Below are 20,089 nucleotides of genomic sequence, written 5' to 3'. Positions count from 1 at the left end.
ACACCGAGTGCTTGAATCATTTCCCAGTGTCAGCCTCATCTGCATAGTGGGAAGAATAGCCCGGCTACTGGAAGAGTGAACTGTTCTATTTGTTTCTTTGTTTATCCATTCTTCGCTAAGCTGAGCCTTTGCTTTCTTCTCTGCAGAAACCAATAGAGCCATGGCGACTCCCTCTGCTGCCTTCGAGGCCCTTATGAATGGCGTGACAAGCTGGGATGTACCCGAAGATGCCGTTCCATGTGAACTGCTTCTTATTGGAGAGGCTTCATTTCCTGTGATGGTGAATGACATGGGCCAGGTCCTCATTGCTGCCTCCTCCTATGGCCGTGGCCGCCTGGTGGTCGTGTCCCATGAGGACTACTTGGTGGAAGCCCAGCTCACGCCCTTTCTCCTGAACGCAGTGGGGTGGCTTTGCTCTTCCCCTGGGGCTCCCATTGGTGTACACCCATCCCTGGCACCTTTGGCCAAAATCCTCGAGGGCTCTGGAGTGGATGCAAAGGTTGAGCCAGAAGTGAAAGACTCCCTGGGGGTTTACTGTATTGATGCCTACAATGAAACCATGACAGAAAAGCTGGTCAAGTTCATGAAACGTGGTGGCGGCTTGCTCATAGGAGGACAAGCCTGGGATTGGGCCAACCAGGGTGAGGATGAAAGGGTTCTGTTCACGTTCCCTGGGAACCTCGTGACCAGTGTGGCTGGCATTTACTTTACTGACAACAAAGGGGACACGAGTTTCTTTAAAGTCTCCAAGAAGATGCCCAAGATCCCAGTGTTGGTTAGGTGAGTACCTTTCCCCACTGGGGAGTTGGCTCCAGGATTAAAAAGCAGACCCAGTTCTTATCTTCAGGTTGCTCCAAGGCTAACAGAAGAGTGCTCCCAGGCACTCAGATATGGAATCACTACATATCAACTAGATTTTTTAAATGCCCTGAGGCATAGGAGGGGAAAGGTCCTCACTGCCCCTATCTTCCCAGACCAGACCATTTAGCTCTGATAATTGGAACTTACTGATGGCTATGGTCCCAGTGTCTTGCTTAATCAAAACTATGCTGTTGGCCCCAACAGTTGGCATAGTTAATCCAGATGGTTTATAGGAGAGGTTGCTTTCAACAGGAATGTGAAGAAAAGGAAAACAGGCATGAAGGACCCCATGAGTCAAAGCCTAGAGAGGTGTGGGGAAGGTTTTGAAATGTCCATCCAGATGAGGTTAGGATGCAATAGGAAGTAGAAGCCTTCAGAAGTTAAGATATCAGAAAAGATGGTTCAAGTTATATGTGCTAAATCTAGGATTTAGGAGGGGCAAAAGATTGATGATCAGTAATGAAGGAGTCAGGTGATGGGTGCAGGACAGCCTGCACTGAAAGTTCTTGGAGTGTACTGCCCTGCCTACTTTGCTCTCACCGCACTCCAGCACCACATATAGTGCCTAACAGATAGCAGGTCAGTAGGTGCTCAGTAAACATCTCTTGCATGCATGACTGCACGAATGAATGAGAGGGATTAGAAGCTGGATTAGTCCCGGGAGCAGAAAAAGTGCATTAGGCCACTCTCTATATTGTATATTAAAATTCTCAGCATCCTCAGAACAAACAAAACTGATATTTCAGACTGATGGGAATGGAGCAAGGTAGGATTGGGTGAGGAAGACACCTCAAGGGTACTACGAAGGTATGGGGAATGAGTTATGACTTCTCCTTGGCATGGGACTTTTAGGGAAGTTTTAGGAAGATCAACCAGAATAGTTAGTCTACTATGTTTTTGGACAAAAAGATGACTCATATCATTTTAGCCCAAATATTGGGCTTCTGCAAAGGAGTTCAAACTCTCTGTTCATTCATCCATTTATTTAGCCAGGGTTTATTGAATATATTATGTATCCCAGGCATTGTTTCTTATTTCAAGAACCTGATTTGCAAAGATCTGAGAATTAGGGGCACAGGAACATCTCCAATTACAAGACTTGGAAACAAAAGTTGAAAACCAAGTAACTGTTGTAGGAAGAGGGTTATGCTATCATTGTTCATAAAACCTGAAAACCTGGGATCTACCACCAGTAATGGCACAGTGTGGCATTAGCATGTCCTTTCAATTCTCTTTTTCTCTCTAAAGGAAAGTGTTGGCATAGAAGCTCCTACTGTCCCTTGTAGCTATTATTCCATTTTTCAGTCTACAGTGATCTCTGTATGTTCACAAAGTCATCAGAGATGTATAGAAAAGAATGCCGTGCAAATGGTCATACTCTAAATGCCCAAATGCTCCCATAAATTTGGTTTTAAAATACCCCCACGAAACCTGAATTGACCAACCTTATAAATTGAAGCTATCCACGCCCCCTTCAGTTTGAAAAATGGTGAAGGGATATTAGACACAAAAGAGACTTAGTTGTAAGTTTATTTATAATAAGGATCTTGCACATCCTTGGAGGTCATTGCTGGTTATTGCTGGTTGTATGTTAGGCATATATAGAATCCTAATTATAGGTTTTAGGTCAGAATCAATGCCCAGGCATAGTGGGGTGAATGTATTTACATAACTCATGCTTGTACTTCTTACTATATTCTTAGCCATATATACTAAAATTGTTTTAACTGATTTTCACAAAATAGAACTTTTTAGAGAGTGAGTACAAGTGGCAAAATATGCTATTTTATAAGAGAGATTGCCAAATCACAATTGTTTTCCTTTTAATGAACATTTTTCCTTTTTAATTTTAAAATATGTGCTTCTTGGGAAAAAAGTAAAATAATTCAGAAGCATACAAAGTAAAAAGTGAAAGATCTTTGTCCTCCACCTCATCCTCTGACTCTCGCTAATTCTTTTCTTCCCCCCTTCCGAAGAAATGATCACTGCTAATGGTTTGGATGATATCTTTTCTGATGTTTTTCCTACACTTATGTATTGGGGTTAGAGTTGGGAGAGCTGGGCTGGTAGAAAGAGAGACAGAGAAAAAGAGAGAGATCTGCAACTTGCTCTTTCACTGACTATATCCTGAGCATTTTTTTCATATCCCTGTAAAAAGATGGGCGTCATCCTTTTGAAGAGCATCTTGCATTCAGTCGGATTGTCCCGAAATTCATTTAACCATTTGCCTATTAACACATTAATGTTATTTCTATTTTTTTCTTATAAATAATAATACAATGACTGTCTTTTCACTACCACCCCTAAGCTCGACATACACCTCTTCATTTTAAAGACTTGGTAAATTCCTTTTAGAAACATCTTATTTTGGAAATTTTCAAACACATAACAGAAATAGAAATAGAACAATGAGCACATAGTACACTCATGACCCAGGTAATGGTATCAAATCACACCCCACCCACTCCTTAACCTTTCCCGTTTGTTTTGAAGCCAGTCTCCAACAGTGTATCATTTCACCCATGAAACAATATGTCTCCAAAAGATAAAGACAAAATTTTAAATATAGTCACAATACTGTTATCCCATTTTTAAAATTATCACTATTTTTCTGTCCTAACAAAATGTCAATAACCATATCATTTTCAAGAGGATTCCATAAGTGTCATCTGTTATGTACATATATCTGTACTTACCATTTAGATCAACTGATTATATAATCAGTTATCATGGAAATATAAATAATACATTTATATTATATACTGATCTAAAGGATAAGTATAGAGATATGTATATCACAATTGTTTCATACTTTCAATGTGATTTTAGAATTGAATTTGGCTTTTTCTTTATATATTTCAAAGCTATATTTTAGGTTTATAAAAACTCATGACTTTTTTATGGCTCATACATTTTTGTCATCTAAAGTATTATTTCTTGCATTTAGTATTTTTCACCTTAAACTCTATTTTGTCTAATATTAATTATGCTCCTACTTTATTTGTTGATCTTTTTATTCTTTCTTTTATTTTTAAAGATACATCTCTTGGTACAAATCTGAGTTTTTAACCCAATTGAGGATTAAAAATTTATATAATTAAGGACACTGATGTTTTTATATAATTAAGGACATTGATGTTTTTCTTCTAGTTCCATCATCTTATTTGATATTCTTTGTTAAACAGTCTCTTTGCTTCCTTCAAAATTTTCCTTTGCTGCCTTTAGCTTGATTGATGGAGTTTCTTTTCCCCTTCTGTCTGTTTAGAAGTTATACACAATTTTTGTATCATTATTATAGCTACCTTTAATTTTTCCCAGCTCTTTCTTTCAAATTTTACACACTTAAGGAAAAGTTGTCAGAATAACATAATAATCACCGCACCCTTTACCTAGATTCACCAGTGGTTACATTTTGCCACATATACTGCATAAGTATACATACGAAGAGATTATTTGGCCTAGCCATTTGAGAGTAACCTACAGATCTCAAGAATGAAGGAGGCAGGTAATGGGTATGACACTTCATACATGAATACTTCAGCCTGTATCTCCTAACAAGGACATTTTCCCATATAACCACAATACAGTTATCTCACTCAAAACATGTAACATTGATAGAATGTTACCTAATGTCCACGTTCAAATGTCTCTAATTGTTCCAAAAAATCCCTTTTTTAGATTTTTTTAAATATAGGATCTAATCAAGTTTCCATATCATATTTCTTTAGTCTCCTTTAATCAAAATAGTTCCCTAGCTTTTTTTAAATCTTTCAGGACATTAGTATTTTTGAAGTATGCAGTCCAGTTGTTTTATGGAATGCCCTTCAGTTTGGCTTTGTCTAATTGTTTTTTTTTTTTCATGATTACACTCAGTTCACACATTTTTGGCAAGAAAATAATTTATGTTGTTTTCATCACAGTGTCACAAATTAAAGGTGCATGAGGTCAGTTTGTCCAATTATTGGTGATGTTAAAATTGGTCATTTAATTAAACTGGAGTTTGCCAGATTTTCCTATTTTACTGATTTTATTTATTATATTTTGTTTCTACTTATGTTATTCCTTTCCCCCTTTTTTAAAACTAATTTAGTGTGTGACAATTTGAGATCCATATGAATATCCTGTTTGCCAACAACCTTTCACCCAGTGGTTTTAGCTTTCATTGGTGATCTGTGCCTGAGTAAATATTTATGAAAGTGGCTACTTCTATCACTTCAGCCACTTCTGAACCTTTCTTCAAAATTCATCTCAGGTGTCACATCTTTAGAAAGCTGTCCTTTACTCCTCTCCTCTCATTCTGCTATAGATGAGTCTTTTGTGCTCCCGTACTAACCTAACATCTTAGCACTTACCTCAGGCTAAATGTTGGTTTACTTGTAGATTTCTACAAGAACTGATTGACATCCTTTGGTAAATAAGACCTTTGCTTCCCCACCTTCATATTTACTGTTAGGTTTGTTCTTCTTTTTAAACGTTTGTTTTAGTATCACTCTATACTCATGGATCCTTTTCTTTTAAGATCAAATACATTACAGTCCATTTATAGTCAGTATTTTTTGAAGGTTAAGTTGTCCCAGATTTGGCAAGTTAAAGCCTCATTAAGTTGTCTCCTGAGCCCATCAGTTTTTTTTTTAGTATTTACTTAATTTCTGACATAAAAAGATATTGCAAGTTTATCTTGTACTTTTCTGGTTCAAAACCTGGATTCAGCCATTTCCTCAAGGAATGCTAGTTCCTTTTAGTGGTGAATGGTGTTTAGAAACCAAGATCTAAAGCATGCTCACTGCTATGGTGTCATCATTTCTGGGTTCCTCAGAAGAGAGAGCCATATCTTTTAATCATACATTCATACTGATACCCCCAATTTTACTTCAAAACCACAGGATTCTTCTTCTCTTTCACTCATTCCATATTAGTATTTTTCTTCTGCCATATTGAGAATCCTGGTTTCAACAGCTTCAACATTTACCTATTTGCTCAGTCCAATAATACATACAAACGAGTTTCATGATTCCTATACACATACTATTACCAATAACAAACTTGATAAGTTATTTTTGCCTTCCGAATACACCACACTGAGCATATAGAGTCCAGCAAGTACTATATTCAAAAGTATTCAAATTGCTTTTTACATTTGGGCCTGTTTTTATTCCATGTGGGGTTTTCTCCATATTTGTTTATTTAATTTTATTTTATGAATGCTAACAGCATGGCTACAATAGCAGAATACACATTCTTTTATGTGCACATGAAATATTCATGAAGATAGACCATGAAGATAGACCATTTGCTGTGCTATAAAATAAGCCTTAGCAAGAGTAAAAGAATTGAAATCATACCATATATGTCCTCATCACAGTGGAATTAAATTAGAATTCAATAACATATCCGAAAAATTCCTAAATATTTGTAAATTTAAAAACGTTTCTAAATACTCCTTAAGTCAAAGCAGAAATTACAAAGGAAATTAGAACATATTTAGAACTGAATAAAAGTGAAAGCATAACATGTCAAAAATTGTGCAATTCTATTAAAACAGTGCTAAGAAAGATATGCCTTTAAATACTTTTATTAGGAAAGAAGAAAAGTTGAAACTCAATGAACTATGTTTCCATATTAAGAATCTAAAAAAGGAAATTGAATGAAACCCAAAATCTGTAAAAGAAACGAGGAAATAATAGAGCAGAAATCTGTGAAACAACTTAAAAAAAAAAGTAAACAGTAAAACCAAAAGCTGATTAGTTGAAAAAAAATCATTAAAAATGATTAACCTCCAGATAGACTATGACAATAGGAGAGATAACACAAATTATAGATTTCAGGAATAGAAGAAGGAACATTAGTACAGATCCTACAGACATTAAAAGGATAATAAGGGAATATTACAACTTTATGCCAATAAATTTGACAACTTAGATGAGATAGATAAATTTCTTGACAGACAAAAATTACCAAAATTGATACAAAAAGAAACATGAAATATATGCTAAATAAATTGAATTGTAATTTTAAACATTCCCACACTAAATGCAATGTGGTATCCTGGATTGGACCCTAAAAGACACTGGTGTGAAGAGTGATGATATTTATATAAAATCTGGAGTTTAGTTAGTAGTGTTTGATCACTGTTGACTTCTTAGTTTTGACAAATGTATAATGGATGTTTTACTATATTGCAAGTTTTCAATTTTCTTACATCTTAAAATAGAAATTGTATTTAAAATCAACAACGCAAAGAAAATTCCAGGCCCAAACAGCTTCATTGATGAACTTTATCAAACATTCAAGGAACAAATAATACAAATCCTACATAAACTCTTTTTAAAAATAGAAAAGGAAGATTTTCCAGCTTGATTTATTAAAACAGCATTTCTCTAATACTGAAACCAGAAAAGGACATTGTAAGAAAACTACAAAACAATATCCTTCATGAATATAGATGAAAAATTCTTAATAAAATATTAATAGAATACAGAAATATATAAAAAGAAGAATACTTTATGACCAAGTAAGGCTATCCTAGGATGAATGACTGGTTTAACATTCAGTAATCAGATTAACTCACCGTATTAATAGGATGAATGAGAAAAACCATATAATTCAAGGCCGGGCATGGTGGCTCATGCCTGTGATCCCAGCACTTTGGGAGGCCAAGGTGAGCAGATCATTTGAGATCAGGAGTTTGATTTGAGACCGGCCTGATCACCGTGCCGTGGTGAAATGCTATCTCTATTAAAATACAAAAGTTAGCTGGGCATAGTGGTGTGCACCTGTAGTCCCAGCTACTGGGGAGGCTGAGGCATGAGAATCGTTTGAACCTGGGAGGCAGAGGTTGCAGTGAGCTGAGACCGTGCCTCTGTACTCAGCCTGGGCAACAGAGTGTCTCAAAAAAACAAAACAAAACAAAACAGAAAAAGAAAGGAAAAAGAAAAACCATATAATTCAATAATACACATACAAAATATTGACCGAATTCAATACCAAATCATACCAAATTATGATAAAATTTCAGCAAATGAGAAATAAAAAGGAGCTGCTTCAACCTGATAAAAATGTCTATGAAAAATATATAGTTAAAAATATTCTTAAAGGTGAATACTGAACATTTACCCCTAAGACTGAGAACAAGACAAGGAATAATACCTGCTCTCACCTCTTCTATTCAACATTGTACTACAGGTCCTACCCAGTGTAATAAGGCAAGGAAAATAAGGCATAGAGATTGGAAATTAAAAAAAAAACTTATATATGTGTTTTGTTTTTCTAGAACACTGAGCCAAAAGACAGGAAATGTTTGAATCTTGGTGTCGGAAAACAAATTTAAAAGAAAAAAGTATTTTACACATTTAGAAGATTTCCATTTAAACATAAAGTTAGCAGAGCATTTTCTAGAATGGAATTATTTTATTTTTAGAAGTATTTGCAAAAAGCATGATCATCTATGTAAAAAAAATCCTAAAATATCTACAGTAAAGCTATAATAATTAATTTTAACAAGGTTGTAAGATACAAAAATCAATTTACAAAAACCAATTACTTTTTTAATATATTAGCAACCAACAATTGGTAATTACAATTTAAAAATACAACATTTAAAATAGAACCCAAATTATGAAGTAGTAAGTGTTAAATTTAACAAAATATGTCATGAGACCTGTATGGTGAAAACTACAAAACATCTCTGAGAGAAATTAAATAAAACCTAAAGAAATAGAGAAATATACCATGTTGATGGATCAGAACACTTGATATTTTAAGATGTCAGTTCCCCCATTAACCTACAGATTTAATGCAGTCCATAGTTCAAACTGATTCTAAAAATATACAAATGAAATGGAACTAACATAGGCTAGTTTTAAGACTTTTTACAGAAATGAAATAGTCAAAACACTTTGATATTGGCATGAAGACAGACATGCAGATCAATGAAACAGACCAGGTAGTTTAGAGATAGACCAACAAATGTATGGTCAATTGTTTTTTGACAGAGTTGCTCAGGTAATTCTATGAGGAAATTACAGTCTTTCCAACATATGGTTCTGGAACAACTGGATACCCTTATGGAAAAAAGGTGAATTGTGACCCTCACCCTACTCCATAAAAGCAAATATTTAAAAATAGATCTAGACCTAAATGCAAAAGCTAAATTTTAAAAACTTCTAAATGAAAGCATAGGAGAAAATATCTGTTACCTTGACCTTTGCAATTTTTGCCTACACAGGACACAAAAAGTACATGAACCATAAAAGGAAAAGATTAATAAATTGAGCTTTATTTTTAAAAAGTAAATAGCTCAGCAGTTCAATAGACAGTATTAAGGAAACAAAAAGGCAAGCCACAGACTGGAAAAAAAAATATTTGCAATACTTATATCTGACAGTAGACTTGCATTCAGAATACATAGAGAACTCTTGCTTTCCAATAATAAGACCACCCATGTTTGTTTGTTTTTGTTTTGTTTTTTGAGACAGGGTCTCCCTTTCTGTCTCAGGCTAAAGTACAGTGGCACAAACATGGCACTCAAGCAATCCTTCCTCCTCAGCCTCCTGAGTAGCAGGACTACAGGTGCACACCACCACACCTGGCCATTTTTAAAATTTTTTGTAGAGATGGAGTCTTACCATGTTGCCCAGGCTGTTCTCAGACTCCTGGGCTCAAGCAGTCCTGCCTTGGCCTCCCAAAGTGCTAGGATTATAGGCATGAGATACCACACCCTGCAAGTTTTTTTTTTTTTTAAGCCAAAATAGTTTAACACACTTCACGAAAGATAAAATATAAAAGGCCAAAAAGCCCAAATGATTCTCACTATCATTAGTCATCAGAGAAATGCAAAAAACTAAAATCACAATGAAATGCCCTATGGCCCCATAAAAATGGTTAAAATTAAAGACTCGCTATATGAATTGCTGACAGGAATGTGGTTTTATACATTGCCAGTGGGAATATAAAATGACACAACCACTTTGGAAGACGGTTTGGCAATTTCTTCTAAAGTTAACTGACAATTAACATACAATTTCGCCATTTCATCACCCTTTATCCAAGAGAAAGGAAAACATGTCCACACAAAAACTTGTACATTAATGTTTAGGGCAGCAAGCCCAAACCAAAGACTACCAAACTGTCCATCAACAGATGACAGGATAAACAAAGTGTAGATTATCCCCAGAATGGCATAATACACAGCCATAGAAGAGGATGCATTACGGGTAGGTGCCACAGTATGGATGGTTCTCACAAAGTTATTCTGAGTGAAAGAAGACAAACTCAAAGGAGTACATACTTTATGAATACATTATATGAAGCTTTAGAAAAGACAAATCTAATGTTTATGGATAGAAAGCACATCAGTAGTTGCCTGCGGTTGTGTGTGGGACCTGGATTGATCATACTGGGGCAAAAGGTAGCTTTTGAGGGTGATAAAAAAGTTGTATATTTTCACTGTGGTGGTGGTGGTGGTGGTGGTTACTCAGATGTATAAAGTTAGCAAACACTCATCAAGATGTACTTTGTGAATTTTGTCACATCAATGAAGATGATTGTTTAAAATGGGCATGTTTGAAATTTCAACACCATTTAAATGGGTTGCAATTAAAGAAGTCTCATTCTCTTCCTTACTACTTGTAATCTATTCCCACTAACCCCTGTAGGTACTCAATTTCATTAGTTTCTTGATTATTTTTTCTGTTTGTTTTTGATGTAAGTATATGTGCATAGATACATATGGTTCCAGATATTTCACAAATTAAATATAGCATACCATGCACAAATTTTTTAAACTTGCTATTTTCTTTTTTATATTTAAATCAACCCACTTACCATTTTTAATTTATTTTACTGTATATATTTAAGTTTACAGCAAGTTTTGATATACAGAGCAAAATGGTTACTATAGTCAAACAAATTTACATATCCATCACCTTCCCTAGTTACTTCTCTTCAGTATGTGTGTGGTAAAAGCACCCTACTCTCTTAGCAAAATTTCAGTATACGTTATTAAAGATAGTCTTCATGCCATCCATAGTTATCTAGGCTTATTCATTCTACCTAAGTGAAAATTTGCACCCTTTGATGTACTTCTCCCTGTTTCCTCCCCTACTCATCCCTAGTAACCACCATTGTTTTATTCTCTTTTCCTATTTATTTGACTTTTTTTGTTTTTGTTTTTGTTTGAGACGGAGTCTCGCTCTGTCGCCCAGGCTGGCGTGCAGTGGCACAATCTCGGCTCACTGCAAGCTCTGCCTCCCAGGTTCATGCCATTCTCCTGCCTCAGCCTCCTGAGTAGCTGGGACTACAGGCGCCCACCACCACACCCAGCTAATTTTTTGTATTTTTAGTAGACAGGGTTTCACCGTGTTAGCCAGGCTGGTCTGGATCTCCTGACCTCGTGATCCGCCCGCCTCGGCCTCCCGAAGTGCTGGGATTACAGGCGTGAGCCACCACGCCCGGCCTAATCAATAACTTTTTAGAGTAGCCTGTCACATTTTTTCAAGAGAGAGGTGATATATCTTCTTAGAACTTTCTGATGATACGCAATACCTACTTAGAATGTTCTTCTCCATTTTTTGCTGTTGTTCCCTTGGGAGTTATTTGGGTGCTTCTCTTTCATGCTGTGAATTTTCATCAGATATTTGGTGGTTCTTGTCTGTTTAAATTTTAAATTACATTTAAATCCTAGGTTGATCATTATTGGTTACTGCAGAGCATTTTCTTGGGACAAATGATAATCCTTGGTCTTTTGTTCTGATCTTCTCTTTCACATGTATGCAGTTAGATTCTTCTATTCTCATGGCTTTCTGATCAATCAGATACCATTTGATTTATATTTTTTATAAATGTCCCCACTATCTCAGTTTGCTGATGGCACTCTTCTCAAAATCCAATGCTATTATGGATTTACTTATTTATTTATATTGAGTCAGAGTTTCGCTCTGTCGCCTGGGCTGGAGTGCATTGGCATGATCTCAGCTCACTGCAACCTCCGCCTCCCAGGTTCAAGCAATTCTCCTGCCTCCGCCTCCTGAATAGCTGGGATTAGAGGCACCCGCCATCATGCCCAGCTAATTTTTGTATTTTTGTAGAGACAGAGTTTCACCAGGATTTATTTTTTTAAGTAACTTTTGTTTCACTTCAGAAGAGGGTAAGGAAGAGAAGTAAAATCCAACTCATTTTTTCAACACATGAAAGAATTACTTAGCCTCTACTGTATATAAATCATAGCTGTTGGAACTAATAGACAGATGCCTCCAAGGGTGCCCCCTGGCTAAGCACTGAGCAAGACCTCATGTAGTCTCATTGTTCAGATGAAGTTCTAATAACTCAGTGTCTGAATCTCAGCTTTGCAGGTTTAATTTCTCTCATCTTGTCAGTAGGCTCATGCAGAAATCCTGAAGCTGATGTATTCACTTAGAGCACAGTATCCCACCTCTTCACTGATTTTACTCTTAAAAAAAATAATTGCATGAAATTTGTAAACAAGGCCAGGTGCCATGGCCTATAATCCCAGCACTTTGGGAGGCAGAGGCAGGAGGATTGCTTGAGCCCAGGAGTTCAAGACCAACCTGAGCAACATAGTGAGACCCGCCCCCTCCATTAAATTAAAAAATCAAAAATAAAAGAGAAAAAAATTATAAACAGAACTCTAATTATAAGAAGTAAAACACATTTTTCATTAAATTTTGCATACATGTTTAAAGTACTACAATTAAAAATGAATTTAAAAAAATTTTTAGAGTCACCAAATTAAATACAGACTATCCAAAATGTTGCTTGAATAAAATAAATAAATGTTATAAATCTAGAATATTCTGGTTGGCCTAGCCAGTGACTTCTTTCTCTCATTAGGCAGGTGATCATGGAAAGCAGTATTATAATCACAGAATTGTTTGGTAAGCCTCGAATCAGAGCAAGAATAGATAGTTAAATAATGTTAATGATAGTTCTTTACGGAGTTAGAGAGTCATCTACCAATTAGTATGGTGGTAGCTTTATCTTTAGTAAAGGTTTATACTTGCTAAGAGGACGATAGCTTTCCCATCAGTAGAGCTCTGCCAGCCATAGAGAGTACAGCATGAATACTGCAGATCTGTTGTCTACCTGACCCCGATTTTTTGGTGTTATCTACAGCTGCATCCTAGCATCCTACTATACAATGGCCATAGCTTTACCTAACAAAAGTGACAGAACCAACTCTGGAATCTCAAGCTCAGAGAGACCACTCTACTCCTTAACTCCACCTTATCCAGTGTTCCATCTCATTTTGGATTTATGGGCATCTTGAGGGCTTCTAGGGCTGGATTACCCACAGACAATAAACAGATGGTGCTGAGCAAAATTTTATAGCATGGATGTGCATCACTCCTGTTGGGTAGGCAGTGAAAAAGTGGAGTTCTAGATGCAGACAGTAAAGTCCTCTTGGGCTCAGGTAACCAGAAGGTCTCACTAGAGTTGAGGCCAGTCAGTTCCCCTACCCCACCTCTTGAGATAATAATGATTCTTCACTAGCACTACTGACTTGGCCTTCCATAGACTTTATTTGTAGGAAATTAGCTGCAATTTCCTGCAATTTATAAATAAGACTCCTTATAAGAAAAAAAAAACATGATTTCCCATTTTTTTTAATATGTATTGTTTAGAGGGTTGAAATAACCATGAACTTAAATCTGGAGTATTTAAGACATGGTACTGGATAAACACAGCAGGTCTCCCTTTGCAATTTCCATGGGAGAATTTGTGCTCTAAGAATGAGCAGAGCAGAATTAATGCTGAGTCCCTCTGCCACCCCTCCAACAAGTCTCCATACCCAGTGAGGTCAGATGTGTCCATTTTGTTCTCCCAACTTTCCCCTAAGAACTAAAAATAACAATACTAGCAAAGCTAACACATCTATAGCGCTCACTGTATGCCATCCACTGTTCTAACAGCTTTATACAGAACTGTACCTTTAATAAAGAATGCATGTGTCTTTTGCAGTTGTGAAGATGACCTCTCCGAGGACAGAGAGGAGCTTCTGCATGGGATTTCAGAGCTGGACATCAGCAACTCGGATTGTTTTCCATCCCAGCTGCTAGTGCATGGGGCTTTAGCCTTTCCTCTAGGGTTAGATTCTTACCATGGCTGTGTTATAGCGGCTGCCCGCTATGGCCGGGGCCGGGTGGTTGTGACTGGCCATAAGGTATTATTCACTGTTGGTAAACTGGGCCCCTTTCTGCTCAATGCTGTCCGCTGGCTGGATGGGGGCCGCAGAGGCAAGATCGTGGTGCAGACAGAGCTGAGAACCCTGAGTGGCCTCCTCGCAGTGGGGGGCATAGACACCAGCATTGAGCCCAATCTGACCAGTGATGCAAGTGTCTATTGCTTTGAACCCATGAGTGAAGTAGGGGTCAAGGAACTGCAGGAGTTTGTAGCAGAGGGTGGCGGGCTATTTGTTGGAGCCCAAGCCTGGTGGTGGGCCTTCAAGAACCCCGGAGTGTCCCCTTTGGCTCGATTCCCAGGAAACCTCCTCCTCAACCCCTTTGGCATCAGCATTACAAGCCAAAGCCTCAATCCAGGGCCCTTTCGTACTCCTAAAGCAGGGATAAGGACCTATCACTTCCGCTCCACCTTGGCCGAGTTCCAGGTTATAATGGGCAGGAAGAGAGGAAATGTGGAAAAGGGCTGGTTGGCAAAGCTGGGACCAGATGGTGCAGCTTTCCTGCAGATTCCCGCAGAAGAGATCCCTGCCTACATGTCTGTGCATCGACTCCTGAGGAAGCTGCTAAGTCGATACCGGCTCCCAGTAGCAACCCGAGAGAACCCTGTTATCAATGACTGCTGCAGAGGTGCTATGCTTTCTCTGGCCACAGGGCTGGCCCACTCTGGAAGTGACCTCTCTCTGTTAGTCCCAGAAATTGAAGATATGTACAGCAGCCCCTATCTGCGCCCCTCAGAATCTCCTATCACCGTCGAGGTCAACTGCACCAATCCAGGTAAGGAACAAGGGTTGGGAGCTCAGTATTATGGGAACGGGGGAATGGGGACAGGCTGATGTCAGCAGTCCATTTCAAGGACCCAATCATGTCCAGAGGGTGTTCTCCATTTTTTACCATGAACTTTGAAGAAGATAAGGGTTGGGATTTTAAGTACTGTTTGGAAGAGTTGAGTCAGGGCAGCATGTAGGGGAAGATACGTGCTTACGAAGGGTCTCTGGTGATGCTGGGTGGAGATGGCATCATGGAGGAGGGATAAAGTCTGCCTACCCCTCCTGCTTTTGGCAGGCACCAGATATTGTTGGATGAGTACTGGGCTCTACATACCTGGAAGGCAAATTATAGAAGTCTCACTGCCTGAAGCTGCCGCCTCTGCCGACCTGAAGGTAAGGCCACGCCCCACCTCACCATGTAACATGGAAGCCAAAGGCTCTTTCTAGCACAGTCAGTATCTTATTTGATTCTCACAAAGCCCTGTTGGTAATACAGAGCAGGTGATTTTACCCTTGTTTTAAGGATGAAGTAACTAAGGTACAGAAAAGCTGATTGACTGATTGATTGAAATGTATAGAGCTAATACAAATAAGTGCCCAGGACTCAAACCTAACTAATTTCTGGCTCTTAAGTTTTGTGCTTTTGACTTACGTCCTAGAGTAGGGAATAAGAGGTATCAAATGGAAGGTAACCTAGCACAGAGTAGGCATTCAGTAAATCTGAGTTCACTGTTCATCTCCGTATCCATTCCCATGGTAGCACAAGGTCTTTCTGACTTCAGCTTCTTCCCCATGACATCCAAGACCATTCCTCGATTGCCCAGTTCACCTTCCCTCTGTCACTTTCACATAGAACCCATTTGCAAAGTTAGTTTGCTGTCCTTCCCTGTCCCCCTTGGGGGTCATTGTGATGGTTAGCATCTATTCTGTGCCTGTACCTATCCTGGAACTTGATTAGCATAAACCCAGGGAAAAGAATCCTAGGACTCTACCAAGTACCTGCCCAGGAAGAGGGCTTGGAGAAAGGGGAGAAACTGAATCAACCCTCCACTATCTTAGCCAGATCACACCACCTCCCACTGGGCCCTCTCTGTGATCAGCAAAAGGCAGGGTTCCCTCTGCCTCATTCCAAATGCCAGAATCACCACCATGAGATAGGCGATCAAGTGTTCTATTTGTTAGCAACACCAGGGGACTGGGCATGGGAGTCAGCCCTCCTCAGAATTGGCCTTATAGGTTACACCTGGCACTCCTCACATTAATGTCTATCTAACGTGACCCATTATGGAGCTGTTTGAATGCCTTGGGAAAATATTTATATATACTTCAGTCCATATGCCCCAAGGAATGCTACAGTTTCTTGGGGTATCACACATGGTTCATCTGTGGTGGGAAGGCTGGGCTTGCTTGGCTTCATGGCTGAATGGCCCAACCTGAGTCCCTTGCTGGGCTCTCTCCTTCCACCCACTCATGCCCCACGGTGACTCCGTGGGGGGGATCTCTCTGCTCCAGATACAGATTGGCTGCCACACAGATGACCTGACCAGGGCCAGCAAGCTTTTCCGAGGCCCACTCGTAATTAACCGGTGCTGCTTGGACAAACCCACAAAATCGATCACATGCCTCTGGGGTGGACTCCTCTATATAATTGTGCCTCAGAACAGCAAACTGGGTTCTGTGCCCGTCACCGTGAAGGGGGCTGTGCATGCTCCATACTACAAGCTGGGTGAGTGGAAGCCCTGGGTGCCCCTGAGGGAAGGGGAAGAACTGAGATGAGGATTCCAGAGAGCATGGGATTCCAGGAGGTGACTAGAGCCTGTTTGGTGCAGAAGGAGAGAGACACGGGCTAGCAGAGGAAGGAGGGTCAGCTTCCTTAGATTCAGCTTTGGGGTTGTACAGATAAAGACCAAACCACATCCTTGGAGACTTCATAGAAGGATAGAGAAAAGGGATATGGCCTTAGCAAACTAACGTAGGAACAGAAAACCAAACACCACGTGTTCTCACTTATAAGTGGGGCTGAAGAATGAGAACACATGGACACAGGGAGGGGAACAACACACACTGGGGCCTGTCAGTGGGGTGGGTAGCGGGGTTGGATGGAGGGAGACCATCAGGATAAATAGCTAATGCATACTGGGCTTAATACCTAGGTGATGGGTTGATGGATGCAGCAAACCACCATCACACGTTTACCTATGGAACAAACCTGCATGTCCTGCACATGTATCCCGGAACTTTACATTTTTTAAAAAAGAGGAGGGATATGGCAGTTCATGATTTTGGTGTTCTCTTCCTGGAGTCCAAGTTGTATGTTGTAATTTAAGGGATTTGGGAAAGGATTTCAAGCTCCATGGTCTCTCTTCCTAGGGGAGACCACCCTGGAGGAGTGGAAGAGGCGTATCCAGGAGAATCCAGGGCCCTGGGGAGAGCTGGCCACAGACAACATCATTCTGACCGTGCCGACTGCAAATCTTCGTACTCTGGAGAACCCTGAGCCGCTGCTCCGCCTCTGGGACGAGGTGATGCAGGCTGTGGCGCGACTGGGAGCTGAGCCCTTCCCTTTGCGTCTGCCTCAGAGGATTGTTGCCGACGTGCAGATCTCAGTGGGTGGGTGCTCCAAGCAAACCCTCTGTGCATGCTGCCTCTGAGCGCCTTCCTGTCCTTCATCAGCCATGCAGAGGGCAGCCAGTATGGGAAACATATTTTGCTAGCAAGACGTATAGATGTATCCTTGCTATTTAAATGGGAAGGAAATATATATAAAACATATATATATATAAAACAGTTTAGGTCAGCATGTCAAGGACATCAAGAAATGTCACCTGAGCTTTCACAGGCATTCATCAGGGACTTCAGGCCGGTAAAAGTGGCAGAGGGCCTTGACCTAGGTCAGAGTTGTTGGGTTGGAACAGGGAATTTTACAACTTTAAGAACACACTGAATAAAGTGATCTTTGCCTGTGGTCAAGGAAGATGAAAAATGAGGGAAATATACAGACATTAAAGAACCATGGGACTTTCTCTGGACCCTCATTTTCTTCTGTTATGCAGATGTTCACTGTAAACTTGTGTTGATGTGGCAACTCCATATCTGAACAATCAGAGAGGAGCTACCCCTAAAGAGCTCTGAATTTTGAGAAAAGGTTATAGTGACACAGATTCACATGGATAAGGCATCCTCATCAAAATAGAAAAATTGAATGGTAACATGAATGGCTCCTTATATATAAGCTGCGTCTCCTTCCATAGTCACACTATTTTGGGTCAGAGTGAACATGAAGGAATTCTTACAGAATAAGAAGAGGAGAAGGAACACCTAGCAGGGTCTTGGTTTGGGTTGCTTTTCTGAGCATTATGGTGTGCTGGAATTTGGCTGGGGTTACTGAGTGTTTTGGAACAGACACAAAACATAGACGAATATTACGAGTTAAATGGGGAGGACCCTAACTCTCTCTTCCCTCCTTCTGCATTTTCCAGGCTGGATGCATGCAGGGTACCCCATCATGTGCCATCTGGAGTCAGTGCAGGAGCTCATCAACGAGAAGCTCATCAGAACCAAAGGGCTGTGGGGCCCCGTCCATGAGCTGGGCCGCAACCAGCAGCGGCAGGAGTGGGAGTTCCCACCACACACCACCGAGGCCACCTGCAACCTGTGGTGTGTGTATGTGCATGAGACGGTCTTGGGCATTCCTCGAAGCCGTGCCAATATTGCTCTGTGGCCCCCAGTTCGGGAGAAAAGAGTCAGAATCTACCTGAGCAAGGGTCCCAATGTGAAAAACTGGAATGCATGGACCGCACTGGAAACGTATTTACAGGTACTGGGCAAGAATGGCGGGTGATGGGGGACCCCTACTGCGGGGACCATCAGGGCAACTATCGGATAATGTTCTAGTGGTCCAGAAGACCACCCATGGCCCCTGTCTCCCACACCGGGATATGGGAGGCCCTGACAAAGTCCAACTGTGACAGTCGTATTGATGATGTCTCTTAGTGCATCGCCTTGCATGACCCACAAGTGGATTTCATTGCCTGAGCCTCACCTTCCATCCCATAGAGATACATGATAGTAAATAGAAAGCACTGAGAAAGGTTAAAAATGGTAGAGGCAAATAAACTACTATACATATACTCACTGTCTCTGGCTTTAAAGCCAGACATGCCTGAGACTGAAGCTGAACTCTCCTACTTAATAGCTATCTAAAACCAGTACCCCCGACACCATACACATAATCTATAGGATATGACTTATTTTTTTTTCTTTAGATGAATGTACTATCTTCTCATTATGCCTTGGCCGTGCCTCAGAGTCCCCGTTACGTAGGCAATCCAAGAGTCCTCACTGACCTGGACAAGGAGGTGGCCTTGCCTTTGACCAGTTGTTTAATGCCCAGTTCCCTCCCTGCAATGCCTGGATCAGTTCCTGGCATGAAACTGGAGCGTTTCATCACCTTGAATTTCAGAACTGTCTCAGGCCAAGCATGCTCTATTCTGGTTCTTCCACCTGCTGGAGGCTCTCTTATTCATTCCCACTGCTGTGAGAATTATGGGAAAGCCAAGGAGGCTCCACTTTAACCTTGTTATGGCTGCTTTGCCCCAGGAACACCAAGTTTCTCATTGGTGAAATAAACGTGAAGTTGGTCTAGGGAACTGCTCAAGTGCTTCATAATTCAAGCTCTGTAACTCAACAGCCTCAGGATGGCTGCCTTTTTCAAAAATTACAACTTATTCTTAATTCTAGTTACCCAGACAATCTGCAGTCTTCTACTTCTATCCAACTCACTTTTTTTCCCCAAAAGCCATTTTAATAGCCTTGCACATTGACAAAGATCTATGATTAATGAGGATTTCTTTGTGCCGGGATGAGGTGGAAGTTTCCCTATTGTTGAGGTTTCACTTTTCAACTCTTGAGAGAGAAGAGGATTTTTCCAGTTCTGCCAATTTTAAATCCTTGTGTAATATCCTATCTCTATTTGCATGATCTAGTGGGATATATGGATAATGATACCGTAGAAAATATTGATATTAAGCATTGCAGTTATTACCATGGCCCTCACCGACTGAGTGTCCACTTGGTGTTGAGCACCGTGCTGGTCCCAAGGCCCTTCCTAAGATTAGAATGTGGGAGAGCAGGGCATGAGGCCAGGAGGCAAAATGGAGGAGAGCAGGTCAGTGATAGATGTGAAGCTAATGGGTAAGGAGTTACATACACTAAGTTCACTTACTATAGTGGCTGTTGTTGGACCCTCTTATTTCAAAATCACAT

At 40.0% G+C, this 20,089-nt stretch overlaps 1 protein-coding gene across 11 annotated transcripts in view; it reads left to right on the top strand.

Moving 5' to 3' along the window:
* The window catches only part of TCAF1 (TRPM8 channel associated factor 1), a 51,119-nt gene that overhangs the window by 25,015 nt on the left and 6,015 nt on the right, over window positions 1-20,089 (top strand). For all 11 annotated transcript variants that reach the window (XM_009243355.4, XM_009243358.4, XM_009243360.4 and 8 more), the window contains 6 exon segments: window positions 147-780; window positions 13,837-14,831; window positions 15,120-15,217; window positions 16,337-16,550; window positions 17,195-17,434; window positions 18,304-18,641. In XM_009243355.4, the coding sequence (XP_009241630.3) occupies window positions 161-780; window positions 13,837-14,831; window positions 15,120-15,217; window positions 16,337-16,550; window positions 17,195-17,434; window positions 18,304-18,641 (2,505 nt within the window). In that variant the 5' untranslated portion in view covers window positions 147-160.

The sequence above is a fragment of the Pongo abelii genome, chromosome 6 (genome assembly GCF_028885655.2).
Source record: "Pongo abelii isolate AG06213 chromosome 6, NHGRI_mPonAbe1-v2.0_pri, whole genome shotgun sequence".
Classification (NCBI taxonomy): domain Eukaryota; kingdom Metazoa; phylum Chordata; class Mammalia; order Primates; family Hominidae; genus Pongo; species Pongo abelii.
Note: the sequence above shows the minus strand (reverse complement) of the source record. Positions and strands in the feature narration are given on the sequence as shown.